The following is a 17,561-nucleotide window of genomic DNA, read 5'->3' on the forward strand; positions in this document are numbered from 1 at the left end:
TAAAAATTGGACAATTTCAAACCTATAATTTTTTTAAGTTGAGTTTGAAATGTTAAATACTTTTCACAATCTGATTTTAAGTTCAAAATTAAAAAATTCAATTGTCAATGGCTATTTTAAAAATAATCTCATTTTTAACGCTTGAATTTGAAAAATTATTTTCTTAATTTTTTATATTTTCAAATCTTCAACTGAAAATTGGACTGATAAAGTATAACATTGAAAAAAAAAAAAATAAATAAAGATTTCATGGTTTCAATGGGTTTGAAACTATTTAAATTGCACAATTTTAAGCGGAGATTTAAATTTAACCTATAATTTCAATGCGCAAAATCCAAAAGCGTCACCTACAAATTAGTTTTACCACTTCCGTTTACGTCTGTTTACATCTCTTTGTTTTACTCGGAAATGAAAACAATTTTACAATGATAAAAAAACAAGATAGTTTTATCCAGATAACGTAATTTACATGTATTAAAGGTCACTTGCGCCAGTCAGAACATGTTTCTTTTTTCCGTTTCTTCACATTTTTGATGATAGTATCGTGTATTAAATAAACAACAAATCAGCTGTTTGTTAAGATAATCCGAATGAGCTGTCATTATCTGTCACAGTGTTCAAATTGACAAACAGTGATTAAAATCTCCCATCTAAATTCGACAAAAGGAGATGATAATATTTAAAATCGTTAATCAAAGATTCTTAAGTCTTAACCTCAAAATTAAATTCCCCATTTTTTAATCGTGTATCCTTATCTGCCGCGATTATGTGTGACTAATGATGACTAACCCGGAATATTTGTTTCTTCTCGCTGTTTTATTTCCTTAAACGATATCTGTGTGATTGTTTTGTGGAATACAAGTGGGTCAGTCACTGAAAGTGATATACATAATTTGTTATTTTTTCGCGCAGACACAACTCTCGATTTCGACGAGACTCTTAATTATCTCTCCGCGTTATTCAGTTTCACATTGTGTGATTAGTGATTTTAAAGTACGAGTCGCGGAAAAATAATTGTAGAAAGTCGATGAATAAGTGCAAGAATGGAAGGAGCAACCGTCGGTGGAGTTCCAGTCGAATCATTGACTGGAGAGTTGGCTGGAGTTTGGTCAGGATGGCGAGCTTCGGGCGATCGGGAGGTGGTGAGAGAAGCTTCTGCCAAAGGATTGCACATTAGTCTCGCCTATAAATTCCTAGCTCACAGGAGAGGCTGTCTCCTGGAAGAAGCACAGTCTTATTTTTCCAACGAGGTCGACATTTGGGTGAACGAGCTTCTCAAAAAACGTCAAGTGCACAGAGCTTCTCATGTCTTAAAGAATGTGGTTCGTATGTTTATTAACATTCATTTTCGAAAGTAATAACTGGATAAAAAAAATATACTGCGTGTCACTGCCCTACCTGGAAAACCTGAAAATGTTAGGGAATTTTTTCGAGAGTTTGCTTATTTTTGTTTAAATTGCAATATAAAATTGAATAACAATGATTCTTCATTTATAAGAGTAGCTAAATTTTTTAAATTGAAAATTGAACTATTCTATTTTTTGTTCAAATATCATTGCCTTTAGTTGAAACTTTAAGTATCAGGTTGAAAATTATTTTATTTTGTTTAAAAATCTTTATTTTTGGTAGATAATTAATCTTGTTAGTTAAAAATTAATCTTTTTGCTTGAAAATCCAACAGTTAAGGAATAATGTTTTCTGTCTTCTGATTGAGAAATCGTTCTTAGTTGAAAATTCGTATTTTTGGTTTAACTCAACTGTTTTTTATTAAAACTTAAAATCTTTTTTGTTTGAAATATAAACTACTACAATGTCCGTTCAGAAATCCGCTTTTTTGAAATGAAAATTCAATTACTTACTTGAAAGTTAAATTATATTTAAAAAAAAATAATTTTGCTGTTGACGAGTCATCATTTTAATTGAAAATTATTCTCCTTGGTTAAGAAATGAGCTTTTCTGTTGAAAATTCGTTTTTTCATTGGCTGAAAATTAATTATTTTTACTGAAAATTAAACTATTCCAGTGGACACTTGAACTATTTTCTTTAAAATTTGTTTTCTTTAGGTTGAAAATTATCAATGAGTTTTTTTTTTTAACTGAAGATGTAACTAACTATTCCAATTGAATATTCCATCGCTTGAGTTAAAACTTGACTTCTTTGTTTGATTATTAAGTTGAGTTAGAAACTTTTAATATTTAAGAAAATTTTTAAATTAAAAAAAAATCAATTTTCAATGCCTAGTTCTAAAGTCTTCTCATTTTTAAGGCTTAAATTTGAGAAATTATAATCCTAATTTTTCATTGTTTGAATCTACAGCTATGATCGGACAATTTTGACATATTACATTACATTACATTGTCTTAATTTTTCTTTTTTTTAATCTTCAACTAAAAATCGGACAATTTTAATATATTGCATTAGGAATTAAAAGTTATAAATCAAGAAAGGACTCCAATAATTAAAATTGCACTATTTTTAACTTGATTTTTTTGTTTAAGTTTTTTTTGAAATTTTTAATATTTTGGACAGTCTTTAATTAAAAACATTTAATTTTCAATGCCTAGTTATAAATTATTCTTGTTTTTAAGGCTTGGATTTGCCAAATTATTTAGTCTTCGTTTTTAATTGATCAAATCTTCAATAAAAAATCGAACAATCCAATGTTTGAAATTGCACAATTTTAAATTATTCATTTTTAATCCTTTAACTAAAAGCTCGGAAATTTTTTAACAGTTGAATTTGAATTTTTAAATATTTTGGAACATTGTAAAATTAAAAAAACTTATTGTTTACATTTTTCATTTGTTTTAGTCTTTAATTAAAAATCGGACAATTTTAAGATATTTCATTAAAAATTCAAAAATATGCCAATGTTTGAAATTGCACAAATGTAAATTTAAATTTTTTAAAATTTGAGTTTGAAATTTCTAATATTTTGCACATTCTCATTTTATGTTCCAAATTAAACAAAAAAGTTTTAATGCCTATAGTTATAACATTTATTTTTATTTGTAAGGCTTGTATTCGAAAAATTATTGTCTTAATTTTGCATTTTTTTAAATCTTTAATTAAGAATCGGACACTTTCAAAATATAGCATTAAAAATGAAAAAAGATTCCAATTTTTGAAATTGCACAATTTTAAACGATTAATTTTTTAAACCTTCAACTATAAATCAGACAATTTTTATTTAAATTGAGTTTGAAATATTAAATATATTTCAACATTCTAAAATTTAAAAAATTCTATTATTTTAACCATTTAACTATTCAATTTTTTGTTGTAAAATTATTTTTTTAATTGTAAATCCGTCGTTTTGATAGAAATTAATCTTCATGGTTAAAAATTAATCTTTTGGATAAGAATGCAATTATTCTATTTAAAGATTCACGATTTTAGTCGTGATTTTAGTTAAAATGTTATCATTTTAGTTATATAAATTATAATTTTTTTTACGGAAAATCTAACTATTCCATTTTTTGTTAAAAGTTTATTTTTCTTAGTTCAAAATTGAACTATTTAGTTGAAAATTTGTATTTTTTTAAATTGAAAAATAGAGTATTTCGTTAGAAAATAATCTTTTTGGTTGAAAATGCAACTGTTCAAGTTGAAAAATCATCACTTTCGTTGACATTTTGTTTTTTATATTGGCGAAAAATTAATTTTTTCAACTGAAAATTAGACATCCATTTTTGGTTAAAAAATTATTTGTTTAGTTGAAAATTTCAGAGAATTTTTTCGAGAGCTTGCTTATTTTTTTTTTAATTGTAGTATATAATTGAATACCAATAATTCTTCATATATAAAAATAGCTTTATATTATTGTCTTCAACTATTTTGTGAAAAATTTTTTTTTTTGTTCGTCTGTAATTAAATTCTTATCTGGAAATGTAAGGATTTTATTTTTTGTAGAAAATTGATCCTTTTTAGTTCAAAATTTAAAAGTTTGTTTGCAATTTTTTCTTTCTTTCAACTGAAAAATCTTTTTTACTCGAAAATTCAGCTCATGTTGAAAGGTCGTCATTTTTAAATGAATGCAGCTATTTTTGATAAAAAATCATATATTTTTTGGTTAAAATGTTAACTACTACATTTTTCGTCCAGAATTAATTTTTTTAGAATGAAAATTGAATTGCTTAGTTGAATATTTAATTAATACATTGTTAAAAATTAATATCTTTAAATCAAGACTCATAATTGGTTGAACAAAGATCTTTTTTAGTTAAAATTCATCTTTTTTTTTGGTCGAAATTAATCTTCTTGTTTGAAAATGAATATTTTTAGTTAAAAATTCAATTAGTTTAGTCAAAAGTTCATTATTTTAGTTGAAAATTCATCTGTTTCATTCTAAATTCAACCATGCTACTTGGAGATTCATATCTTTCGTTGAAAATTCATCACTTTGTTTGAAAATGTAATTATCTTTTTGAAAATTAGTTTGTTTGTTTATTTCTTAATACTAGTTTTTTTAACTGAAAATATGACCAGCTATTCCAATTGTGCCATTATTACTCCATTATTTTTGTTATAAATTTGTCAGTTTGATTGAAAAATAATTATTTTTTAACTGAAAGTTTTTTTTTTATTGAATATTACTTTTGTAAACTGAAAATGTGAACAACGAATTTAATTGTCCCGTCATTATTCCATCCATATTCCATCATTTAAAAAAATGTATTAGTGTGGAAGAAATTAAATTTTTTCATCTGAAAATGTAGTCCATTTTTGGTTGAAAAACTATTTTTTTTAGTTAAACATTCGTTTTTTTTGTCGAAATTAACGTTATTGTTTGACAACAAATATTTTTAGTTAAAAAATCAATTATTTTGGTGAGAAGTTCATCGTTTTAGTTTGAAAATTCATTACTCTGTTCGAAAATGTTACTATATTTTCCAAAATTAGTTTTTTTGTTGGATTCAATATTCTTTTTTTTACTGAAAATGTGACCAACGAATTATTCTATCATTATTCTATTCATGTTCCATCATTTTTATTTAAAATTTATCATTTTAGTTGAAAATTCATCACATTGATTAAATATTTGTTTTGGTGGAAAATTATTTTTTTCAAATGAAAATTGAACTATTATATTTTTGGTTAAAAAATTATCTTTTCAGTTGAAAATTCGCCTTTTTTGTTAGAAATTATATTTTTTGTTGAAAATTGGATTATTCTAATCGAATATTCATCATTTTATTTGAAAATTCATAATTTTGAATGTAAATTCAACTATTTGGTTAAAAACTCATCTATCTTGTTGAAAATGTATTATTTTTACCTGACAAGTTAAGAATTTGAAGCGGTTTAAATTTAATTTTGTATAGTTCCCACATTTATTGCACCTAAGTATGCACTGAATTTTAAGTATAAGAAGATAAAATTCATTTTTTAAATACTATTCTTCAAATTCATGAACTTTGGAGATAAAATTTAACAAAATTAACTATGTTCTTAGTATTATTTAATTATATAATTAATTGATAGTGCCAATATATTTAAGAATATTTTTTGCAGATTAATTTTTTAAGGTTTCTAAATTAAACGTATTAATTGAATCCCCCGAAACTGAAAAAAAAGTATTTATAATAAACTCGCGAAACTGGATACATATTCTGAGTCGTTTGTTTAAAAAATGCGAAATATTTAATTAGCTTTTTTTTAAATCTTGGCCATTTTTTTGAGGGCGTGCCTAAATTTTTTTATTATTGCAATATAAAATTAAATAACTATTATTTATTTATAAAAGTAGCTTTATAGTATTGTATTTAACTTTTCTTTTAAATTAATTTTTTAAATTTGAAATTAATTTTTTTAACTACAAATCTTTTTACTCGAAAATTTAACAGCTTGTTTTCAATTTTTCTCCTTGACTGAAAAAATCCTTCGTAGTTGAAAATTCGTCAATTTTCCTAGTAGTTGGTTGAATTCGACTATTTTTTATTAAAAATTCAAATCTTTATTGGTTAAAATATCAACCACTATATTTTTCGTTCTGAATTCATATTTTTTGGAATGAAAATCTATTTACTTATTTGAAAATTAAACGATTTTTTTTATAATTAATTTTCTACTGAAAGATCAACTATTCAACTTTTGGTTGAAGAATCATTTTTTTTAGTTGAAAATTGGTCTTTTCTATTTAAAATTCAACTATTTAAGTTGAAGATTAATAATTTTAGTTGAAAATGTATCACTGTGTTTAAAAGGTAACTATTTTTTTGAAAATTAGTTTTTTGTTTTTGAAAACGATGTTTTTTAACTAAAATTTCAACTCTTTGGTTAAAGATTAATTTTGTAACGGAAAAGTTAATTATTTCATTTTTAATAGAAAATTGATTATTTTTGAGTTGAAAATTTATGTATTTTATTAAGACTCCAATATTTTAAAACATTTCAAGAGAATAAAACATTTGCTAAATATTTCTGTGAAAATATTAAATGACTCCTAATTTCAAAAAATAAAATAAAATTGAAGAAGGTTTTAAAAAAATTCAAAGGATTTCTTAAGATTTCGGAAAAGAATGTAGAAGATTTTAAAACAAAAAAACAAATTTAGAAGCTTTTTAAAAACTCTGAAAGATTTTGAGAGAATAACAAGATTTTATTGAGAATCCAATGAAGACTTAAAATTATTTGTTTTATTTTTAAAGAAAATTTAAAAAAGATTTAAAGTCTATCAAAAGATTCAATTTTTTTTAAATTTCGTCTTCTTGGATGAATTCAGCTGTTTTTGATTTACAATTAAAATCTTTTTAGAGATTTTTTTTTCGTTGAAAGTTTTATTTGACATATCTGAAATTAAAAAAAAATCATTTTGAAATTTCTCAAGAAACTTAAAAAGATTATATTTATAAAACCTCAAAAACATATAAATAAACATAAATAATCAATATTTATTTGAATTTTTATTTTATAATAAAAATTGTTTTTCCCCCCGAATTGAAAAACAATACATGCTCGCGTTGCGCGTGAATAAAGATGCTAGTAAAGCTGAATAAAAATGCTTTTTTTATTCAAATCAATGTACTAATTTCAGGGTAAAAATCCGCCTGAATTTATCTGTGCAACTTGCCTAAAATGCAAAGAACCGTCTTTGAGAAATTACCTGGCTCAGCATTTAATTAATATTAATGGTTTCGAGGAGGAACACTGTGAAGCATGGGAAATGATAAATTTGATGGAAGAATACGAAGAAAGGCACAAGTAAGTTTCTATAATTAAACCAAAAAATTGTTAATTCATGTACTTAACTCTATGCAAATTGATAGACTACAGGGTGAACGGATATCGCACAAAAGTTTGGAAGAAATACTAAATTTGTCCAAAAACATCAAAAATGCCATTTACACCGAGTTGTACTTTAACAAATTCGACCCCAAAATCGTAAAAAAATTACAAAATGACGTAGTTTGGAATTATCTTCTGATAAATAATAGAATTGATTTATTCAAAAATTGGATCAGTATTAATTATGAAAGTGATACCAAGGAATTTGACGACGAGAATAGAGCGGAGCAAACTTTTGGTCATTTAAAAATCACGGAGGATATGATATCGTCTATTGAGAAATCGAATGCGATAATCCCAGTTATTCAGACGATACTCAACTTTTTATGCAGGTATAAAATTGAATAACAATTATTCTTCATTTGTAAAAGAAGCTTGATATAAATATATTCAACTATTTTGTTGAAAATTCGTTATATTTTTTTGCTTAAACTTAATTTTTTCCTAAAAATCTAAGTTTTTCCATTCGGTTGATAATGGATCATTTTTAGTTGAAAATTCCTATCTTTTGTTAAAAATTCAACAGTTTATTTGCAATTTTTATCTCTCTCTCTTGACTAAAAAATATTTCTCGGTTGAAAATTGCTCTCAGTTTTTTCTTTCAGAATTATTTTTTTTCGGAATAAAAATTCAATTACTTATGTGAAAGTCAATCTCTTTTGTTCAAAATTATTATTTTTGTTGTTGAAGATTTATCATTTTAATTGAAAAATTAATTTTTTTGGTTGAAAAGTAAGCAATTTAGTTGAAAAGCTGTTCTTTTTTCGTTAAAAATGAACTTTTTAACCGAAAATGTAACTTTTTCAGTTGAATATTCCATCATTTTAGTTAAAAATTCATCTCTTTGGTTGAACAGTAATTTTTTTAACTGAAAATTTAACTTTTCAATTTTTGGTCGAAAAATTATCTTTTTTAGTTGAAAATTAATCTTTTTTGGTTGAAATTAATCTTCTTGTTTGAAAATTCAATTATTCTAGTTAAGGATTCGTAATTTCAGTTGAAAATGTAATTTTTTGTTAAAAAAACATCTTTTTTAGTTTCCAAATCTTTTTTCTTTTTGTACAGAAACTAATCTTTTTGGTTAAACTTCAATTATTATAGTTAAAGACTCATCATTTTAGTTGAAAATTCTTTTTTTTTTAAATTAAACTGTTTCAGTTGAAGATTGATCCTTTTAAGTTAAAAATTCATTACTTTGTTCAAAAATGTAACTATTTTTTTTAAATTAGTTGTTTGTTTTCGTTAAATATTATTTTTTACGGGACAAAGTAAACATTTGCAATTCAATTTTCAATTATTTTAGTTGAAAAATGATCTTTTTGGTTAATCAATCATTTTTTGAACAGAAAATTTAAGCATTCAATTTTTTGTTGAATGTTCATCTTTTTAGTTGAAAATTAATTTATTCTGTTTATTATTCGTATTCTTTTGTATAAATTAATCTTTTTTGTTTAGTATTCATCTATTTCAGCTCAAGATTCATCATTTCAGTTAAAAATTCATCAGATTGGTTGAAATCTAATTTTTTAAATAAAAAGCTTGACTTTCATTTCTGGTTAAAAATGGATTTTTTTAGTTCCAATTCATCTATTTTGTTGAAAATTTGTCTTTTTTTTAGTAAAATATTTCGTGGAAAATTAATCTTCTTTCCATACAAGAAGATTAATTTTCTAACAAAAAAAAAACGATTTTTCAACAGAATACATGAATTTTTAACAAAATAGTTTAATATTCTACTCAGAAAAAAAGACAAGCTTGCAACCAAATGGCTCAATGTTGAAAAAAGATCAATTTTCAACCTGAAATGCAATATTAAAATTTTCAGATAAAAAAATTAGTTTCAAAAAAGAAAAACCAATTAAAAATAAATAGTTAAATTTTCAACCAAAAAGAAGTATTTTCAACTGATAAATCAAATTTTTAACAAAGTATTTCAACTTACTTTTAACCAAAAATGTAATAGTTAAGTTTTTAATTAAAAAGTTTAGGTTTCAACCAAACTGATAAATTTTCAATTCAAACGATTAATCTTGAACTGAAATAAGTAAAAAATAATGAAATTCGTTTTTTTCTTTGTTTGAAAATAATTTGTTGATATTTTTTTTTATTTGAAAATCCAACAATTTGGTTCAAAATTGGTCTTCTTTTAGTAGAATGTTCAATTATTTCGTTGAAAATTCGTGTTTTTTAATTTTTGGTGGAAAATTAATCTTCTTGTTTGAAAATTAATCTCTTTGGTTGAAAATATAACTATTTGGTTAAAAGTTAAGCTCTTTGGTTATAAATTCATCACTCAGGTTGATAATTTGATTGAGGAAAATTATTTTATTGAACTGAAAATTTAATTATTTTTGGTTAAAAACTGATAGTTTTGATTTAAAAATTCAACTATTTGGTTGAAAATAGATCATTTTAAGTTGAATATTCAACTGTATGGATGAGAATTCATGTATTTTGTTAAAAAATCGTCTTTTTTTTAAGAAAGTTAATCTTTTTATTTAAAAATTGAACAATTTGGTTAAAAATTTATCTATCCTGTTGAAAAAGTAATATTCTTCCTCGATAATTATTTTTTTTTAATTTGGTTGGACAATTTGTCTTTTTTTAGTAGAATCAGTTAATTAATTTTTTCTTTTAGTCTTCTTTAGTCTTCTTTTATTCAATTATTTCGTTGAAAATACGTGTTTTTTATTTTTGGTAGAAAATTAATCTTCTTGTTTGAAAATTCATTTCTTTGGTTGAAAATATAATTATTTGGTTAAAAGTTAAACTCTTTGGTTATCAATTCATCACTTAGGTTGATTTTTTTGTTGAAAACTGATAGTTTTTATTCAAAAATTCAACTATTTGGTTGAAAATTGATCAGTTTAAGTTGAATATTTAACTGTATGGATGAGAATTCATGTATTTTGTTAAAAAATCGTTTTTTTTTTCTTTGAAAAAAATTAATGTTTTTGTTTGAAAGTTCATCTATTTGGTTGAAACTAAAACTTTTTAGTTATAAGTTAAACTCTTTGTTCATAAATTCATCACTTTAGTTGAAACAAATTTTTTGCTTTTTGAAAATTTAATTATTTTATTTTTTAGTTGAATTTTTAAGTTTTTGGTTCAGAATTTACATATTTTTTTGCAAAATCGTCTTTGTCGTAAGAAAATTAATCTTCTTGTTAGAAAATTGAACAATTTGGTTAAAAATTCATTTATTCTGTTGAAAAAGTATTATTTTTACTTAATAATTTTTTTAAATTGAAAATTAAACTATATCATTTTTGCTGAAAAATCGTATTTTTTGAAGAAAATTAATCTTTTTCTTTGAAAATTGAACAATTTGGTTAAAAATTCATCTATCCTGTTGAAAAAGTAATATTTTTCCTTAATAATAATAATTTTTTTTTAAATTGAGAATTTCGGTATTCCATTTTTGGTGAAAAGTTGATTTTTCCTTGTTTAAATCCAACTATTTCGTAGACAATTTGTCTTTTTTAGTAGAATCAGTTGTAAATGTTTTTTTTTTTTAAGCAGAATATTGAATTATTTCGTTGGAAATTCGTGAATTTTGTTTTTGGTAGAAAACTAATCTTCTTGTTTAAAAATTAATGTCTTTGGTTGAAAATATAACAATTTGGTTAAAAGTTAAACTCTTTAGTCATAAATTCATCACTTACGTTAAAATTTTTGTTACGGAAAATTATTTTTTTGAACTAAAAATTTAATTATTTTTTTTATTTTTTGTTCGAAACTGGCAGTTTTTATTTAAAATTTCAACTATTTGGTTGAAAATTGATCATTTTAAGTTGAATATTCAACTGTATGGATGAGAATTTATGTATTTTGTTGAAAAATCGTATTTTTGGAAGAAAATAAATCTTTTTGTATGAAAATTGAACAATTTGGTTAAAAATTTATCTACCCTGTTAAAAAATTAATATTTTTACTCAATAATAATTTTTAAAAATTGAAAATTGAACTATTCCATTTTTGGTTAAAAATCGTCTTTTTTTAAAGAATATTCGTCTTTTTTTTAAATGAACTATTTGGTTAAAAATTCATCTATCCTGTTGAAAAGGTAGTATTTTTCCTTTAAAATTATTATTATTTTTTTAAATTGAAAACTTAACTATTCCATTTTTGGTGAAAAATTGATTTTTCAAATTCAACTATTTCGTGGATAATTTGTCTTTTTTTAGTAGAATCAGTTGAAGATGCATCTTTTTGGTTGAAAATTTAACTATTTTCCTTCAACTTTGTTTTCATCTTCACTTGAAAATTGATCTCTTTTCAGTTGAAAATGCAACTATTTAGTTGAAATTTTTTTCAAATATTGAATTATTTCGCTGTAAATTCGTGTTTTTTTTTTTTTTTTTTTTTTTTGGAGATGATTCATCTTCTTGTTGTAAAATTCATCTATTTGGTTCAAAAAATAAAATTATTCGGTTAAAAGTTAAACTGTTTGGTTATAAATTCATCACTTGGGTTGAAACATTTTTTTGTGTGGAAATTTTAATTTTTTGCACTGAAAATTTAATGATTTAATTTGAGTGTAATTTTCAACTTTTTGGTTCAGATTTGATGTATTTTGTTGAAAAATCGTCTTTTTTGGAAGAAAATTAATCTTCTTGTTTAAAAATTGAACTATTTTGTTAAATATTCTCATATATCCTGTTGAAAATGCAATATTTTTACTCGAAACTTCATTTTTTAAATTGAAAATCGAACTATTTTATTTTTGATTGCAAATTATCGTTTTTTATTGAAAATTCAACTATTTGTTTGAAAATTAATCCTTTTCAAGTGACAATTCAACTATTTGGTTCAGAATATATGTGTTTTCTTGAAAAATCGTCTTTTGCGTTAGGAAACTAATCATTTGGTTAAAAATCGAACTACATGGTTGAAAATTTATCCATCTTTTTGAAAATTCAATATTTTTACTTGAAAAGTTATGAATTTAAAGCGGTTTAACACTTTCTATTGAATTCAATATAGCGCCCACATTAATTTTACCTAAAAATGAAATGAATTTTTAGCATAAGAAGATAAAATATAAATTTATTTTGATATTATTCAAATTTCAAGAAATGATTAATTATGTTTTTAGAATTATTTAATTAATCGACAGTGCTAATAAACTTAAGAATATCTTCCATTATAGATATTTGAAACTTCTTGAATCAAACATATTAACTGAATCCCTAGAAGCTGGGAAAAAAATATTATTTACAATAAACTTTCTAAACTGTATACAGGTTGCAATTCGATTTTCAGGGAATTATTTTCCACAATTTACGTATACACTCTGTAATAGAATATTTCAAAATGGAGCGTAAATTAAAAATAATTGCAGGTTTGGCGTCTTTACGAACAAGGAGCAAAAGGATTTCAAGTCAGTTTTAACCAGATTTTACAGCAATCTAATCACGCCATCCGAGTTTCACAAAATCCTATCTAAAGAATCGTCCAACATAAACAAATATGAATTTTTGCGAAAAGTAGATGCTGTGAGGCATTCTAGAAATTACCTTGAGGATCCTGCACAAAAATCCGAGACAAAGAATACAAATTTACGCGATGCTTTGAACGAAATGTGCGACGATGGCAGCGAATCACTCGAAGCTTTGGAACGAGGAATTCTAGAAACCATTTCCTACGTTTCGGAAGAGCCTCTCGAATTTTTAAAAAGAAACTTTGCAATAACTTTCACGTTAATTTTACTCCAGCATTCAAAGGAAAGTAGGATCAGTGTCGAGGATGGAACTTTATCAAAAGAGAAATCGTTGAAAGACATTTTCTCGGAGGGAGAAGGTCTGAAAATAGGTGACTTGACGATTCCGAAAGAAATTCTGCAAAATGTTCTGGATCGTCTGCCAAATTTGAAGACTGAAATTAAAGGCAAACCTTTGAGAAATAATGTCACGATGTATATCCTTCTCGATGGTTACAAGAAATTAGATTCGAGTCGCGTTTTCAAATGGCGTCAGGAAAATGGAATATTGCCGCATTTTTCTAGTGAATATTTAGTTAATAAGTATGGACACAAGGAGAAATTGACTTACATGAATTATTTAAAGGAATCGCGGCCAAATATGGCTTTTAGTATCCTTCGTCGTCAGGAAGAAAAATTCAGCTTTTCTTCTAAAACGTAAATGTACTTCAAGTTTTGTTTAAAGTAATTTCAAAAATTAGGGATTTCATTCTCAGGTTTGGATGTTTTTTCAGGAAATCACAGCTTTCTCTCTCAGCGCACATTTTTGGATTGAGGCATTTAAACGAATTGGACATTGTCAGCAGCTGTGTGTCTTTTATCGAATTGTTAGGCATTGATTCGGAAAATTTAAGACTTCATGTGACAGTGGCTCATCATGTTCGGAAAGAGTTAAATATTCCTATTGGTAAATATATCCGGATATAATTATTATTGAAATTTTAAACTAAGAAAGGTAAAGTTTCAACCAAAAATGGAATAGTTAAACACTTAATTTAAGAAAAATAATTTTAAATGATAAAAAAACGAATTTTCTACCAAATATTTGATTTTTTTGTAACTAAATTATTGAAATTTCAATACAAAATGGGGAATTTTCTATACGATACCGTTTAATCATCAGACGAAAAATATGAAGTTTTCATTTAAAAAAAGTTAATTTTGTACCAAAAAGACGAGTTTTAAACAAAATACAAGAACTTTGAATCCAAAAGTTGGATTTTCAACTTAACTAGATTAATTTTCAATAAAAAGACAAATGTTTTGCCAAATAGTTCAATTTTAACAAAACTGGAATTTTTACTTGAAAATTAATCATTTTCGACCAACAATCAAATAGGTAAATTTTCAATTACCAAAATAATTTTTTAACAACAAAAAAAAGGAATTTTCAATGAAACAGTTTAATTTCCAACCAAAGAGATGAATTTTTTACTAAAATTTTGAATGGTCAACCAAAAAAATGCATTTTCAAACAAAAAGATTATTTTCCTACCGAAAAAACACGAATTTTTAACCAAATTTAAAAACTCTCAACCAAAAAGTTGAATTTTCAATAAAATTAAAGAATTCTCTACCAAAAAGATGAATTTTTAAACAAGATTAATTTTTTACCAAAAAAGACGAATGTTTAATAAAATTCAAAAATTGTCAACCAAGAAGTTAAGTTTTGAAGAAAGAAAGAAAACATTTTTTTTAGTGTTTAAGAAAGTAGTTCAACTTTAAAACTTAGTTTTAACATTTTTAACCAAAAAGATGATTTTTTAAACAAAAAAAATATTTTTGTACCAAAAAAACGAATTTTTAACAAAATTCAATAATTCTCGACCAAAAAGTTGAATGTTCAACTAAAAAATATGAAATTTTAAACAAAAAGAATAATTATTTACCAAAAAAGACGAATTTTTATTAAAATTCAAAAATTGTCAAACAAAAAGTTAAATTTTGAAGATAGAAAGAAAACATTTTTTTTAGTTTTTAAGAAAGTAGTTTAACTTTAAAACTTAGTTGTTCAATTTTTAACCAAACAGATGAATTTTTAAATAAAAAGATTATTTTTCTACCGAAAAAAAAAACAAATTTTTAACCAAATTTAAGAATTCTCAACCAAAAAGTTGAATTTTCAACTAAAAAATATGAAATTTTACACAAAAAGAATAATTTATTACCAAAAAAGACGAATTTTCAATAAAATACAAGAATTCTCAACCAAATTGTTGAATTTTTAACTAAAAAAGATGAATTTTTAAACAAGAAAATTAATTATTTACCAAAAAAGACGAATTTTTAATAAAATTCAAAAATTGTCAAACAAAAAGTTAAATTTTGAAGAAAGAAAGAAAACATTTTTTTTAGTGTTTAAGAAAGTAGTTCAACTTTAAAACTTAGTTTTTAAATTGTTAACCAAAAAGATGAATTTTTAAACAAAAAGATTATTTTTCTACCGAAAAAAATTTTTTAACTAAATTTAAAAATTCTCAACCAAAAAGTTGAATTTTCAACTAAAAAATATGAAATTTTAAACAAAAACAATAATTGAATAATTTATTACCAAAAAAGACGAATTTTCAATAAAATACAAGAATTCTCAACCAAAAAGTAGAATTTTTAACTAAAAAAGATGAATTTTTAAACAAGAAGATTAATTATTTACCAAAAAAAACGAATTTTTAATAAAATTCAAAAATTGTCAAACAAAAAGTTAAATTTTGAAGAAAGAAAGAAAACATTTTTTTTAGTGTTTAAGAAAGTAGTTCAACTTTAAAACTTAGTTTTTACATTTTTAACCAAAAAAATGATTTTTTTAACAAAAAGATTATTTTTATATCGGGAAAAAAAGAATTTTGCTCAAAATTTAAGAATTCTCGACCAAAAAGTTGAATTTTCAACTAAAAAATATGAAATTTCAAACAAAAAGAATAATTTATTACCATAAAAGACGAACTTTTAATAAAATACAAGAATTCTCAACCAAAAAGTTGAATTTTTAACTAAAAAAGATGAATTTTTAAACAAGATGATTAATTATTTACCAAAAATGACGAATTTTTAATAAAATTCAAAAATTGTCAAACAAAAAGTTAAATTTTGAAGAAAGAAAACATCTTTTTAGTTTTTAAGAAAGTAGTTTAACTTTAAAACTTAGTTGTTCAATTTTTAACCAAAAATATTATTTTTCTACCCAAAAAAACGGAATTTTCTATCAAAATAATAGAATTTCCACCCGAAAAGATATTGAAAAAAAACAGTTAACATTTTTAAGCCAAAAAAAACTAATATTCCACATCAAAGTTGTATTTTCTACCCAGGAATTACAATTTTCAACAACAAAGTTCATTTTCAACAAAAAAAATGAATTTTTAATATAACAGTAAAATTTTCATGAAAAAATGAATTCTCAACGAAAAATGTAATAGTTGAATTTTCTACCAAAATAATAGAATTTTCAACTCGAACAGACATTAAAAAAACATTTGAATTTTTAAGCCAAAAATATCAATTTTCTATAAAACTACAAAAACCTGGGATTCTCCTTGATTTTTTTTAACCTTGAAAATTTGGACATCTCCTTGAATTTTTCACGAAAATCTTGAATTACATTTTTTCCTTTAAAACAATTATTTTGTTGAAATGCGGGAAGTAATTAAAAGCTTTAAGTCTATTATCAATGAAAGATTTCCAAGATATTTAAATATTTAAAAGTATTTTGAACATTATACAAAGACTTCAAAGATTTAAAAAGGTGTGTACACCAGATTTCAAAGATTTCGAATATTTCCAAAGATTTCAAAACTTACAAAAGATTTTAAAAAAGCTATACCAGACGTCTAGGATTTTAAAAGATTTTACATAGATTAAAAATATTTTATTCAAAGATAAAAAATCGAAGATTTCATGAAAGTTTCATCAAGATTTCAAAAGAATACAAGAATTTCAAATATTTCAGAAAGGTTTCAGTCCACCAGATTTAAAAATTTTAAAACACTTGGAAGATTTGAAACGATTTTAAAAGTTTACAAAACATTCTAGAAGATTTGAACAATTTTAACTAAGATTTCAAATAATTCAACAATTTCAACGAATAAAAATGAAATCAAAAAGAAAGATTTGAGAATAATTTCACAAATATTTCTAAAAATTTTACACAGATTAAAAATATTATAGTAATTTCAAATGAATACAAAAGATTTCATAAAAATTTGAAAGGATTAAAAAAAATTTTCACTAAGATTTTAAAGATTTGAGGGATTTCAAATATTTTACGAAAATTGAAAAATTCCCAAAAGATTTCAGAGAAATTTAAATATTTCACAGACTTAAATACTTCAAGAGATTTCAAAGAATTCACAAAGATTTAAAAAGATTTCAGGGATTTCAAAGACGACTTATTGTTCGCAAAAATTTTTTTTAAAAATTTACATCTAGAACAAACGTTTATTTCATTATTTGGTATAGAAAATTCGAATCAAAATCAAATAGTCGATTTTAATTATACCTTGATAAAGAGTTCATCCAGAAATACCTTGAAAATGTATTTTGTATAATTTTTAAATGTTAAAAAAAATTAAAGTACAGTGTCAGATAATTTTACACGCGTAGAGACATATTTTCTTAATAAGAAAAATAATCTGCTATTAATTTTCTAGAATTATAAGTGAATAAAAAAAATGGTGTCATTCATATTAAATTTATCGTAATTTTCTTGCTACAATAAAGAAACTAATGGAAATAATAACGTTTTTAAATCATATAAGATTGTCTGTAGAATATATTACAAAATGTTCCAAGATC

The 17,561-nt window shown here is 23.4% G+C and overlaps 1 protein-coding gene across 1 annotated transcript in view; it reads left to right on the forward strand.

Annotated features, from left to right (window-relative positions):
• The first annotated feature begins 391 nt into the window (after positions 1-391).
• Positions 392-17,561, forward strand: part of LOC117166966 (spatacsin) — a 58,253-nt gene continuing 41,083 nt past the window's right edge. The window contains exons 1-5 of the mRNA XM_033351468.1: positions 392-1,322; positions 7,038-7,204; positions 7,270-7,620; positions 12,633-13,427; positions 13,505-13,677. Of these exons, the coding sequence (XP_033207359.1) occupies positions 1,044-1,322; positions 7,038-7,204; positions 7,270-7,620; positions 12,633-13,427; positions 13,505-13,677 (1,765 nt within the window). The 5' untranslated portion in view covers positions 392-1,043. The remainder of the gene's footprint in view (positions 1,323-7,037; positions 7,205-7,269; positions 7,621-12,632; positions 13,428-13,504; positions 13,678-17,561) is intronic.

The sequence above is a fragment of the Belonocnema kinseyi genome, chromosome 2 (genome assembly GCF_010883055.1).
Source record: "Belonocnema kinseyi isolate 2016_QV_RU_SX_M_011 chromosome 2, B_treatae_v1, whole genome shotgun sequence".
NCBI classification, from domain to species: Eukaryota; Metazoa; Arthropoda; class Insecta; order Hymenoptera; family Cynipidae; genus Belonocnema; species Belonocnema kinseyi.